The sequence below is a fragment of the Lontra canadensis genome, unplaced genomic scaffold (assembly GCF_010015895.1).
Source record: "Lontra canadensis isolate GAN:19392208 unplaced genomic scaffold, GSC_riverotter_1.0 scaffold12, whole genome shotgun sequence".
NCBI lineage: Eukaryota > Metazoa > Chordata > Mammalia > Carnivora > Mustelidae > Lontra > Lontra canadensis.
The window spans coordinates 17287861-17302071 of NW_022631006.1; the positions used below are offsets into that span (position 1 = coordinate 17287861).

The 14211-nt window shown below is 39.4% G+C and overlaps 1 protein-coding gene across 4 annotated transcripts in view; it reads left to right on the forward strand.

Moving 5' to 3' along the window:
* Positions 1-7053: 7053 nt before the first annotated feature.
* The window catches only part of TP53BP1 (tumor protein p53 binding protein 1), a 73680-nt gene continuing 66522 nt past the window's right edge, over positions 7054-14211 (forward strand). For 2 of the 4 annotated variants that reach the window (XM_032856648.1, XM_032856649.1), the window contains exons 1-4: positions 7056-7182; positions 7761-7945; positions 8133-8226; positions 8468-8552. In XM_032856648.1, coding sequence (XP_032712539.1) covers positions 7176-7182; positions 7761-7945; positions 8133-8226; positions 8468-8552 — 371 coding nt within the window. In that variant the 5' untranslated portion in view covers positions 7056-7175. Of the gene's footprint in view, positions 7183-7760; positions 7946-8132; positions 8227-8467; positions 8553-14211 lie in introns of all 4 variants that reach the window. The other 2 variants (XM_032856651.1, XM_032856650.1) reach the window with 2 other exon arrangements.

Consider the following 14211-nt stretch of genomic DNA (forward strand, 5'->3'; position numbering starts at 1 on the left):
TCTACAGGCCTTATTCGACTATCATCCATACTTCACTGAAGTTCTTTATAGCAGAAAGAAAACCAAGTTCTTATCCAGGGTTTGGTTCTGGATATCATGTTGCATTTGATGGTTTTGGGTCTTATCTCCTTAGTCTGTTCAAATCTGAATTAGTTTCTCAGTCTTTCTTTGTCATTCTTGATCTTGGCATCTCTCTCTCTCTCTCTTTCTCTCCATTTCTTATGTCTCTAATTGAGGAATAAGGGCTGGTTATTTGCACAGCATCTATCAATTTAGGCTTATCTGATGTCTCCTTAGGGTTAGATTAAGGTAATGAATTTTTGGCAGGAATACAATTAAAGTGATGTTATGCCCTTCTCTGTGCATCGTATCAAGTGACACAAAATGGTATTTTATCCCATTATTGGTGATGTTAACTGGAATCACTTGATTAGGCTGGTGAATACCAAATTTTTTTTTCACTGCAAATATACTATTTTATGTTTGTAATAATTTAATACATTTTAGGGAGATATTTTGAAACTAAGTAAATACCCTCTTTTCTACCAATTGTTAGTTTTAGCACAAATGACATGTATTTAAGTCATCTCTATTGTGAAATATAACACACATAAAAATGAATAAAATATATACATAGAAAGGCATGAATATAAATTGTATACCTGTTAATGCCCCTGGTAATAAAAATAGAACATTTCCAAGCACCTTGCTTGCCTCTTAAAGAGTTAAAACCCTGTTACCCTTCTAAAATTAACCACTAGTCCTGACTTTTATTGCAATCATATAGTTTCTTTGTTATTATTATTTTTTGTGACCTAGGTGCACATTTTTAAATACTGAAATTTAGTGTTGTTTCATTAAAAAAAAATTTTTTTTTCTTAGAGGCAAGGGACAGAGAGAGAGCACAAGCACATGTGTGGGGGATTGCTGGAGGCATGGCAGAGGGGGAGAGAGAGAATCTCAAGCAGGCTCCCTGCTCATCACAGAGCTGACTCAGGGCTCCATCCCATGACCACAAGATCACAACCTGAGTCAAAATCTAGAGTTAGATGCTTAACTGACTGAGCCACCCAGGTGCCCTCATTAAAGATCTTTTAAACTAGAGAAGCCTGGGTGGCTCAGTTGGTTAAGCATCTGCCTTTGGCTCAGGTCATGATCCCAGGATCCTGGGATGGAACCCCATATCAGGCTCCCTGCTCAGCGGGGAGTCTGCTTCTCCCTCTGCCTGGCACTCCCCTGCTTGTTCTCTCTCTCTGAAAAATGAATAAATAAAATCTTTTAAAAACATCCTAAATTGTAGTACAAGACATATAATATAAACTTTACCATTTTAAACATTTGAAAAAAAAATTTTATTAAAAAAATTTTTTGAAGTAATCTCTACACCCAGTGTGGGGCTGGAACTCACAACCCCAAGATCAAGAGTCACATGCTCCCCACACTGAGCCAGCCAGGTATCTGCATTTTAAACATTTTTAAGTATACTGTGTAGTAGCATTAAGTACATTCACCTTACACAACCATTACTACCGTACATCTCCAGAACTCTTTCGTCTTTCCAAACTGCAACTCTGTACCATTTGAACAATAACTCCCCTTTTCCTTCCTCCCCACAGCTTCCAGAAACCACTCTTCTGCTTTCAGTTTCTAAGAGTTTGCCTACTCTAGGTACGTCATGTAAGTGGAATCGTACAATATTTGTCTTTTCATGTCTGACTTATTTCACTTAGCAGAATGTTTTCAAGTTCTATCCATGTTGTGGCAGGTTGGTATCACTCTTAAGCCTTTTCTTGTAGTACTGAATTCCAGGGAGTTATGGATTGGAAAGAAAGCAAGAGGGAGGAGAACCAGGAACTCTGGAGTCACTGAATGAGAATTTTAAAGAGGAGGGAATCAGCAACACCATCATACACTGTAAAGGTCAAAGCTAACGAGGTGATTTGACAAGAAATTTTCAGAATCGGTTATTAACAAACCTTTTTAGAGTAACTGCTTTGTGCTCGGAACTGTACAAGGCACTAGGTTTATGGACACAGAAGCCAGATTGCAAAGGATTACAGAGTTACTGGTATGGAGAAAGCCAAGTTTGGAGGGAAGGAAAACAGAAAGCCCGGGAACTTGATAAAGAGGTAAAATGGAGAGGAGATGCTACCGGGATATGGATATTTGAATACTTCTAGAAAAAGAGGAATAATCAGGGGAAGGATGGCAATCTCCGTCAGTATACAGATAGGCAAGGATTCCATCTCCTCCCTCCACCCCACCCCAATACCACAATTTTCTGTTTCTGTATCCAGGTAAGTGGCTCAGAGTGGAGTTAAACTCTTCAGACTGAAATCTGAAAAGGTGGAAGACAGAAAACTGCAGCTAATACCGCAGTCACAACTGTGTTTGGAATTGCCTATTTGAGAGAGACTCCCGCTGGTAAGAAGGCCTACAGCTGATTGGCTGGCTGGAAAATGAAGCTAGCCGGAAGGGGGCAGTGTGCTCTGCTCATGTCCTTCCACGGCTTCATCTGTGGCAAATTTGGGGCTGTGGAGAGATTAGAAAAGTGGGTAAAAATTGACAAGGATGACAAAGAAAATGTGATTTATACAGGGACACCTGGCTGGCTCAGCTGGTAGGGCATGCGAACCTTGATCTCAGCATTATGAGTTCAAGCCCCAAATTGGGTGGAGAGATTACCTAAAAGTAAGAAATTAAAAAAAAAAAAAAAAGTGATATGTACATATAATAGAATACTATTCAGCCTTAAAAGGGAAGGAAATTCTGATACATGCTTTTAAAATTACAATATGGATGAATCTTGAGGATATTATGCTAAATGAAATAAGCCAGACACAAAAGGACAAATATTGTATGATTCCATTTATATGAGGTACCTAGAGTTGTTAAATTCATAGAGACAGAAAGTAGCAGTGGTGGTTGCCAGGGACTGGTGGGAGGGGGGATGGAGGAGTAACTGTTTAATGAGTACAGAGTTTTAGTTTGGGAAGATGAAAAAATTCTGGGGATGGATGGTCGTGATGGTTGCATAACAACGTGAATGTACTGGGACGTCTGGGTGGCTCTGTTGGGTAGCATCTGTCTTTGGCTCAGGTCATGATCCCAGCGTCCTAGAATCGAGTCTCACATTGGGCTCCCTGCTTGGCGGGAAGCCTGCTTCTCCCTCTGTCTGCTGCTCCCCCTGCTTGTGCCCACTGGTTCTTTCTCTCTCTCTCTGACAAATAAATAAGTAAAATCTTTAATAAAAAAAGTGAATGTACTTAATTCCACAGAACTGTACCCTTAAAAGTGGCTAAAATAGTAAATGTCACGTTATATGTATTTTATCACAATAAAAAAAATTGAGTAGGAGCAATTTGGGAAAATGTTAACGTGTGAATCTAGGTGAAAGGGTTTATGAGAGATCACTTTACTATGTTTATTATACTATTTTTGCAAGTTTTCTGTTGCTCTGAAATTCTTTTCAAAATAAAAAGTTTACTTAAAATGAACAGGAGGCAGTTCTATAGAGATAAGATACAGACCAATGGGCTTGCTTCTACTGCCTGGGTTGCAGGTATCAAGTCTGCCAGGCTCATGTTAGGAAGTTTATATAGTACCATAGGCAATTATTGAGTACCTTAAGAAATTTTCTCTCACGTTTTAATTACATCATCACCTCTTTGTTAACTTAACTTCTTCATAAGGATGTAGAGTTGACAACTTTACAATTTTTCCTCTGTTTTCTTCATATTATTTTAATTATTATGAATTCCTAATGCACTAGGGACTGTGTTCAAATTCTAACTCTTACTAGCTCTAAGACACTGCAAATTATTTCATCTCTCTAAGCTTTAGTGTCCTCATCTGTAACCCTTAGAGAGTGTGAGGCTTTTAGGTGGGAGAATGAATGGAAAATAGAGCACAATACCCGCTGCATAGTAAAAATGTAATATGTTATTAGTTAATTATATCATTGGTATATGACTGGACATGATTGTATTGGTCCAAGTGCAACAGAAGGTATCCCAGGGGTCAGAATCAACTATACCTTAAATGTAAGTTGAAATGTAATACTTTAATATTGTAGCTTAAAAGGGATCTATAATAGTTTTTCATTAAATTCAGTACTTGTCATATCCTCAGTAAAGTTCTCTGCCACTGAATGCCCAAACTGAGTTTCCAGATGAAAACAATAAAGCAAATTTAAGGGTTGGTGTATTCACAGACACACAGTGTCTGTGAGGTGGGACTAAATCATCTGGGGTTCTTTTGCTTAGAGAAGTCTGTGATGAGACCTCAGAAAAAGACTAACGGGCACCTGGGTGGCTCATTCACAATCTCAGGGTACTGGGATCAAGCCTCTCATTGGGTTCCCTGCTTGGTGGGAAACCTCCTTCTCCCTCTCCCTCTCCCCCTGCTTGTGTTCCCTCTCTCGCTGTCAAATGAATAAATAAAATCTTAAAAAAAAAAAAAAGACCAGCAAAGGAAGTATATAGCACTTATATTTATTGTTTGATTGGTTGAAATATATTATAGAATTATTGGACTAGATAATTCCAGCCTTATGAAAATTTATCCAGTTTTTAAAATTACCAATTAAAGACAGTAGAAGAGGAAGTAGCTTTAAGTTCTAGAATAAAGGATTTAGATTAGATGATTAGAAGAAAAATTTCTGACAATGAGGCTTACTAAATTTTAAAGTGAGTTAACATAAAGTCTGATGGGGTTTTCTTGTCTTCAGAGGTAAATTAGATTTCTCTCTCCCTGAGGTGGCTTAGGTAAAGATGCACCTGCAGGTAGGTAGCCCAACTGATGGTCTTTGACAGCCTAAGAGTCAATAAAAATCTTTGGCTCACCTAACCACAATTAGTCACAGTCTCAGTGGGTAACCATCTTGCCTGCATTTTCTAATCTTCTTGGGTGATTTAATGATTAATTTGTTATACTGGCTACCAAGGAATTCCCAGTTTTTTGGTTTGTTTTTTTTTGACACACACAGAGAGAGAGCCCATTCACATGCTCACATGAGGTGGGGCTGAGGGGCAGAGAGAGTGTTGTAAACAGGCTTAAGTAGTGGTGGCTTAAGTAGGTAGGCTCCACACCCAGTGTGGAGCCCCAAGGTAGTGCTCCATCTCATGATGTTGAGATCATGACCTGAACTGAAATAAAAAGTTGGACACTGAACTGACTGAGCCATCCAGGTGCCACTCACAGTTTTTCTTCACAGTTTTATTTAGTAACGAGAATGGCTCAGGTTTATTTATTTATTTATTTTTAGCTATGTTTATTGAGGTTCAGTTTATCCTTTTTGGTGCACAGTTTTGTGAGTTTTAACAAACATATATGGTTGCCTTTCAAATAATCAAGAAAGCCTATTTATTTATTTCTTGCTTGGGGAGGGATTCGATAGCAAGACAGAAAAGAGCAATTATATAGTGACTTTTGGGGTATTTTTATGAAAATTGAGGTCAAGATTTGCCGACAGTAGGAATTGACTGCTTGAGCTCTCACAAGTGGAACAGATGAATTCACTTAAGTCTATCTCGTGTTGTTAAATTGACCTGCCCTGGTCCTTTTAGAATTAAATTTATGTGGTCACTGGTCTTCTGCAGCATTAGGAGTGGAAGAAAGGAGGAGTCAATTATAAATGATTTCAAGATTAAGAAGTAGGTGGTGTCTCTGTGTGTTCTATTCCATTTTTGTTCCACTAGTAAAACATTCCAGGGACTCTAATTATATTCTAGTTACAGCAACAATAGATTTTGGATTCTTCAGGACAGATTCATTTCAAAGATTCCGTCCTGTTGTTTCCATAAGTAACGTAAACTCACATGATATACTTTGGTTGTTGGCTTAAAAAATGTGATCACTGTAATTTATAACAGCAGGGAGAAGACTGGTTTATAGGAAGCTCCACTTCCTCTTAGCCTGTATCAAGTGCTATACTAGGTATTTACAGGGTTGGAAGATGGTGGTTGGGCTGTACCTAAGTCATTCTGAGCCTGGGGTAGAGAGAAAGAACTACCTCCTACTGAAAGCCTGCTATGCTTGGCAGAGTGTTAGGTGATTTCCCTGTTGACAGCTGCTCTGGCTAGAATTCCGTTCCAGATGTAACCACCACTTAAATAAAACAAAACACGTATTCCTCATGGTGTCTAGTTCATTAATACAAGTCACAGCTGCCACACCCTTTATAAGACCCTGGCACCATAATTAGGTTAATAGAGACTCTTAAGGTTTGAAGGGATCTTTGAGGTCATCTAGTTAAAGGGGTGGCAGCTGTTCTCTTCACCACGGAGTCTGCAAATCAATGTGCTCAATTATTTCAACGGAAGTGCAAAAAATGTCTGGGGATATATTCTCCTTGGGCGTCAAGTTCATATAAAAGATAGAACAATGATAAGCAAACGTGAAGCTCGAACTATGTTCCAGACTGCAAAGGGCAATAGGGACCCCCCCCAAAAAAAAAATCTTTACTGGGGCCCTCAGACAATATAAAGGAAAACAACAACAGCAGCACAAACAAAAAACCTCCCAAAACCAACCCCAAACTGGCGGAGACCTAATGTGAGGGCCTGGAATACAGTCAGAGGCCCACATAAAAGGATCCTGAGGGACACAGGTAAAACCCAAAGCATCCTCCCTCTCTTCAGTTTTAACAGCTCTGAAGTACTAGGCATCCTGGATCCTCTTCCTCACCCTTTTATTAGAAAGCCGGGGAACCCTCTCCTTTTCTATGGAAGAGGGTGACAGAAGGGGCCGCAAGGTGCAGGTACGATAGGAAACAGGTCTTTTCTCTTATGTCTCAGTACAAACAATTTTCCTAGAGGCAGGGGAATACATTTCACGCCCTCTCAAGGTCCCTTCGGTTCAAGGATACTGTCATTCTCCGGCAGTACTAGGGGGAGGGCCTGCAACGTCCAGGCTGCCATGGAAACACGCCGCGGAGTTCCTTTTTCTTACGTGGGGCGGGGCACTTTGCCTCAACCACCAATTATCCACAGGGTTTCTTGAGTGGCGGACAGCAGCAGTGAATGGGGGAGCTGATACTGCGTGACGCGACGGGAAAAGGGGGAGCTCGCGGCCGGCGGCGGCGGCGGCTACAGCGGCGACCTGGGGATCGAGCTGGAGGGAGCTGGGGAGCGTGCAGGGACCTCTAGCTCCAGCGCGAGTGATCTCCCGCCGGGATGCCTGGTACTATTTGTAGAAAAGTGGGGATGCAATGAGCTCTGAAGGCTTGGGTTTCGGGTCTGAAGGGATGGCTGACCGGAGGGGGCGGGGTGACAAGCATGGCGGCGGTGACGGGGAAAGGGTTGGAGGGCCCTGAGAAGGGGGTGGGGAAGCAGTAGCTGGGAAGGCTGGGTGGTCTTGAGGAAGCGTGAAGGGCTGTGGGTGTTCTGGCGAACAGAGATTACAAAGCAGCCTTTTGGGGGGCCATAGAGGCGCCATAAGGACGTAGGGAGGGTTGTGGGGGATGGAAAAAGAGGCGGGGAAAGAAGAGGTTAGGAAAGGGAGGAAAGGGTGTCTACGGGGAAGGTGATGGAAAAGAAGAGGGAGAGAAGGACTGGCAGGCTGATAGTAAATAACAAGGAAATCAGGCATTGGGAGGTGTGATAGGAAAGTGTTTGCAGCGATTTTAAATATAATCTAATTAGAGCCCTAGACGGGTCACCTTTCCTAGCTCTTGCACTTCCGCCCCATTATTTAAGCTCAAACTGCGTGAGGAAGGCTAGTAGGTTACACCGAACTGATCTTTTGTTATTCCATTCCAGGGGAGCAGATGGACCCCACTGGAAGTCAGTTGGATTCAGATTTCTCTCAGCAAGACACTCCTTGCCTGATAATAGAAGATTCTCAGCCTGAAAGCCAGGTTCTAGAAGATGATTCTGGTTCTCACTTCAGTATGCTATCCCGACACCTTCCTAATCTGCAGACACACAAAGAGAACCCTGTGTTGGTAAGTGATTGAGGAGAAATTATTTTTCATTTAATCAAGACCAATCAGCAAACATAAGTACTTAGGAGATCACTATCTTTTGGATTAAAATTGGTTGTAAAAATGAAATCAACACATTCACAAAAAGTATGCCTCATTTTGGATTATTTCATATATAGTGGGGATATTAAGTATGTATATTTTCTAGGATGTTGTGTCCAATCCTGAACAAACAGCTGGAGAAGAACAAGGAGATAGTAATAGTGGGTTCAATGAGCACCTGAAAGAAAACAAAGCTGCAGGTGAGGTGTTTAAAGCTATTAGTCCCTTTTGCAGGAGTGCTCTTGTGGAGCTGGGTGGTTCTAAACATGTGGTTGTGGTGAATGTACATAAGGAGGTTTAGCACAGTATTTGGTGCATAGTAGGCACTCAAACAGTTGATTTTTAATGTAGCTGGTTAGATTGGATTGTCTACATTTCTAAACTTGCATTGAAGTTTGGTGATAAATGCCTTTTATACTAATACCCAGTTATTTTTTTCAGAACCTATGGATTCTTCTCATTTGGACACATGTAGTTCCATCAGTCAGGTCATTGAACAGTTACCTCAGCCAAACAGGACAAGCAGGTATACTAGTGTTGGCAGGAATTTATTTAAATTTATTAGTGGCTGAATCCTTTCATTTGTGCCTATTGCCTTATCCCAAGGATAAAAGGATTAATCTTATTTTTGTGAATTAGAAAGTGGGATTTGAGGAGTGTATTAACTGGTACATTAATACTGACAGCTAGAATCTCTTTTGTAAAGGTAATAACATTTTTACACCTGTATTATTATTTTTGTGACCTACTTTGTGCATGTAAAACAAAATAAGCATTTTTCATTCTTGGCATAGATATGACTTAGTAGGAAAAAAAATCATCAAAAAAAATTTAGATATATATTATCAAAACTGTTAGGCATGCTTTTGATGTACCAACTAAATTATCTTACCTTTAGAACCACAATGTTTAATTCATACCTTAAACAGTGTTGAATTTTTACTTTGTCTTATGTTTAGTTTTATATTGTCCATTTATTGAGTTTATCCTCTGTTAAGCATTAGTTGGATGTTTGATATATAGTCCCATTTAATTTCATCTGTAAAGTAACTGTATTGTGAAGACTTTTTATTATTTCCATTACATAAAGGGGGAAACTGATGGGTGAGGAAGTTAAATAACTTGCTGTAGCATACATTGGTTGTAAGTGATGGCTGAGCTTTGGACCCTCCTGACTCAAATGCCTTCTCTTTCTTTTTTACTACTCAGTATTTCTTAATCTTCCTCCTAAAATCTAAGATCAAAGGAGAACTTAGACAACCTCAGGGACCTTGTGATGGCAGGGTAGAAAAGGGAGCAGTCAGAGAGGAGAATGTTATGTTGAGGTGGTGAAAGAGTATGGTTTTCTCTTAAGAAAAAAAAAATTATTTAAAAAAAAATTCTATTTAATACTCTGCACATAAATTTTTTCTCCCAAATAACCAGTTGGATACTTTAGAACAAGCTACAAATTGGTGGGTTTATTTTGGCCTGCAGGTTGTTTCTGTTTGGCCCACACATGGTTGTAAAATATATTTACATTAATTGATAGAATTTTAAAATGGGGAAATTTTACATAAAACTTGGATTTTCATCTTCTGGCATTAGCAGTTCAGAGGTAATACAGCTGTTATATTATTGCTAACAATTGGCTGGAGCTTTGAGTAGCAGCCTACCTCTGCTTAGATGGGCATGAGAGTTATGGTCTGTTATAGACCCTGTAATTCACTGTTGACTATTGAACATGGACACTGAAGCCAAGTATTCACTTACTTAATTTATTTTTTTTAAAGATTTTATTTATTTATTTGATAGCGAGAGAGCGAATACAAGCAGGGGAAGTGAGAGAGGGAGAAGCAGGCTTCCCGTTGAGCAGGGAGCCTGATGTGGGGCTTGATCCCAGACCCTGGGATCATGACCTGAGCCCAAGGCAGACACTTAATGACTGAGCTACCCAGGCCACCCCCAAGTATTCATTTATTGTAGTGCTTTTGCTTTTCTTCTTAGCCACTTCACTCATTTATGTAACCTTGTTTTGCTTTCTGTAGGCATTTAAGTTTATGGTACTTCTTTAGGAACATGTGCTTTGCTTATGTTTTTGTGTCCCCTTGGTTTGAACTAGTGGGACCAGGAATTATGCGTACCCCTTATTGTATATGAAACAGTGCTGTCAGAGAAGGCCCATGCTACTACTTTTCCCTTTTTGCATCAATATGTTGCCCTTTCTCAAAACAAAACAAAAACCAAAAAACTCACAAAACACCTTGAATGTTTACATTCAATAAATGTGCAGACACTGTGACAGGTGTTTTAAAGGGGCTTTGCCATCATGGAGCTTATAATTTAATAGGGAGACCATTATTGAAATCATTATATAAGTAGCTATGCAGTTACAATTGTGATCCTTGCAAAGGAGGAAGGAAAATATAATATATAACCTATTTTTGTGTGATAGAGGTAGGCTTCTCTAAGGAATGTAGTCTAAACTATAAATATGAATTTGTTAGCCATAGTTGAGGGGTTGGGCAGAAGTTCGGCATATGGGGGGAAGGAGCTTTCTAGACAGAATTATATGTGCAAAGCCCATGAATCTAGAAAGGATTTGGAGTTGATTTCAAGAGATTGAAAGCCCCTCAAAACACATGTATGTTTATTTTTTAAATGTTGTCTTTATTCATTAATGCAAGTATTTTGAAAAAAGCTGTTTGTGAACTTTTCTACATAAAATTCCAAAAAGATCTTCCTCTCATATCTAGTGTTCAGTTGATATAAGCTGATGGTCCTAAACATGGAGCATCCTAAAATATACTGAAGAACTATAGATTGTTTTATTTCCCTGTCAAACATCTTACTTTATTTTTGTAAAAATTTTGAAATTAAACAGTCTCTACACCCAACATGGGGCTTGAACTCATAACCCCAAGATGAAGAATTGCATGCTCCACTGACTGAGCCAGCCAGGTGCCCCTTTCTATTAAACTTTTTAAAAAGTTAAGGTTAAAACATGCAGTTTTAAGAAATAATACTTGGAGATCCTTTGTAAACTTTGCCGTTTCCCAAATGGTAATGTTTTGCAAAATAGTACTATAAAATCATAACGAGGCTATTGACATTGATAAAATCCACTGAATGTACTTAGGTTTCCCTAGTTTTACTTGTGTTTGTCTGTGAATTTTTATAAAGTCTAGTTACCTGTGTATCTACCACTGTGGTCAACATACTGAATGGTTCCAGCCCTCCAAGGATCCCTAGTGCTATCCTTTTATAACCACTAGTGAACCTCTGGTGATCACTAATTAAGACTGTCCTTCATTTGTGATATTTTGTCATTTCAAAATATTATATAAATGGGACCATACATTATGTAACCTTTTGAGATAGGCTTCTTTTCATCCACATAACTCCTGGGAGATCTGTCCAAATTGTTGCATGTATCTGTGGTTCATTCCTTTTTATTGCTGAGTAGCGTTCCATGGTGTGGATATACCACAGTTAAACCATTTACCTAATGAAGGAAATATGGGTTGATCTGGTTTATAACTATTACAGATAAAGTTGCTCTGAACATTTGTATGCTAGTTTTTGTGTGAATGTAAGTCTTCAAAGCTGGGATAAATGGCCAGGTGGTCACCTACATGTTTAGTTTTTTAAGAAACTGCCAAAGTGTTTTCTGGAGTGACTGAATCATTTTATAGTTTCACTAGCGGTATAAAAGACCCATTCTCTCTTCATTCTCACTGGTGTTTGGTGGTGTCACTATTTTTTATTATGGCTATTCTGATAAGTGTATAGTAATAATCTCATTTTAATTTGAGTTTCCCTAGTGGCAAGTAATGTTGAACATCTTTTCATGTGCTTATTTGCCATCTGTACATCCTTTTTAAGGAAATATTCATGTGTTCTGTCCATTTTCTAATAGGATTTTAAAAAATTGTGTTTGGAGAATTCTTAATATATTCTAGTATTAGTCCTTCATAGGATATGTGGTTTGCAAATATTTTTTCTCACCTGATAGCTTGTCTTTTCATCCTCTTCAGAGGGTTTTTCACAGAACAGATTTTTAATTTTGATGAGACCTGTCAAATATTTTTAACAGAGCAATAAAATACTTAATTAATTAATTTAAAGAGTTTATTTATTTATTTGACAGAGATCACAAGTAGACAGAGAAGCAGGCAGATAGAGAGGAGGAAGCAGGCTCCCCACCGAGCAGAGAGCCTGATGCGGGCTCGATGCCAGGACCCTGAGACCACGACCCGAGCGGAAGGCAGAGGCCTTAACCCACTGAGCCACCCAGGCGCCTCAAAAATACTTAATTTATTTAAAAAAGGGCTTTTGGGGGGCGCCTGGGTGGCTCAGTGGGTTAAAGCCTCTGCCTTTGGCTCGGGTCATGATCCCAGGGTCCTGGGATAGAGCCCCACATCGGGCTCTCTGCTCCACAGAGGGCCTGCTTCCTCCTCTCTCTCTGCCTGCCTCCCTGCCTACTTGTGATCTCTCTCTCTCTGTCGGATGAATAAATAAAATCTTTAAAAAAAAAGGCGGGGGGGCTTTTGGGGCACCTGGGTAGCTCAGTTGGTTAAGTGTCTGACTTTGATTTCAGCTCAGGTCTCCAACTCAGTATTTCAGGGTCATGAGGTCAGGCCCCATGTTGGGCTCCATGCTGGGTGTGGAGACTACTTAAATAAAATAAAAATAAAAAGATAAAAAGTGAAAAAGAGCTTATAACGAAAAGCAGGGTCCTTTTCCACCCTTGGTCCCCTTTCATAGAGGCAGCCATTTAAGTGTGTTTTAACTTCTTTGAGAGGTTGTTGTCCTAGCACTCAAATCTTTTGTAAAGCTAACACCATTATACTGCCATTTCTTATTTTATCAAATTAAGACAACTGAATTTCATAATGAAAGATGAGGATTTAACTCAAAACACTCCCAAGTTTTGATAGTAATTATTTTAGTTCTAAATTTTATTAGCTACTTTTATATTTCTAAATAATGTATTTAAACCTTTGTTTTCTTTTCCATCAGCTTTAGACAATGGAAAAAAATTTAACATCAGTATTTTTTGTCTATAATCTGATTTCAGGCCTTTTCAGATTCATCTAATCATTCTGTGAATATTTGTTGGGTATTTCCTATATGCCAAGCACTGTTGAATTTTGGAGATGAAAAGGACCAGAAGAAATAAAAATCATAGACCTTAATAGAGCGTACATTCTTGTATGAGAGATACAGCAATTCATAATAAGTAAATGTTAAACACTGATAAGGGCTGGAGAGAGAAATATAGCAGAGAAGGGGATAGGAAATGTCAGAGGATTTCCAAGTTTAGATAGGGTGACATAAGGAATGTTTCACTGATGTGACATTTGATTAAAAGTTCTTAAGTGATGTCTGCTGTTATCTGGGATAAGTGCAGTCCAGGCATAGAGAACAGCAAGTGCAAAGGCCCTGAGGTAGCAATGTGCCTGGAATATTTGAGAAATGGCAAGAAGGTTAGTGTGGCTGGAAGAGAGTGATGGAGAGAAGTGGGAGAAGAGGTCAAAGAAATAAGGGGGGAGCCAGAATATGTAAGGACTTACAGGACAGTGTAAGGAATTCAGGTGTTAACTCTTATTGGGATAGGAAGGCATTTAAGGGTTTTGAACAGAGGAATGACATGATCGGATTCAAGATTTTAACACGATCACTCTGCTGCTGGATTAAGAATAGACTGAAGAGTGAACAATTTTTATTTGTTGATTATGCCTTGTTAAAGCTGGAGAAAAAAATTAGAAGCTATTTAAATAAAATTAAAGAGAAGAATAGACTGAAGGGGGAGCAAGGGTAGAGGCAGGAAGACCAATTAGGAGACTACTGTATTTATTTATTTATTTATTTATTTATTTAGTTAGTTAGTTAGTTAGTTAGTTATGGAGGGTCGGTGGCTGCCTTTGGCTCAGGTGGTGCTCCCAGGGTCCTGGGAGCAAGCCCTGCATAGGGCTCTCTGCTCAGTGGGCAGCCTGTTTCTCCCTCTCCCTCTGCTCTTGTTCTGCCTGCTTGTGTTCTCTCTGTCAAATAAACAAAACCTTTAAAAAAAAAAGGTTTATTTATTGTAGAGAGAGTGAGAGTGTACATGCACACAGGTGGGAGGGGGAGAGGAAGACAGAACCCCAGGCAGACTCTGCAGTGAACATGGAGCTTGGCATGGGGCTCGATTCCATAACCCTGTG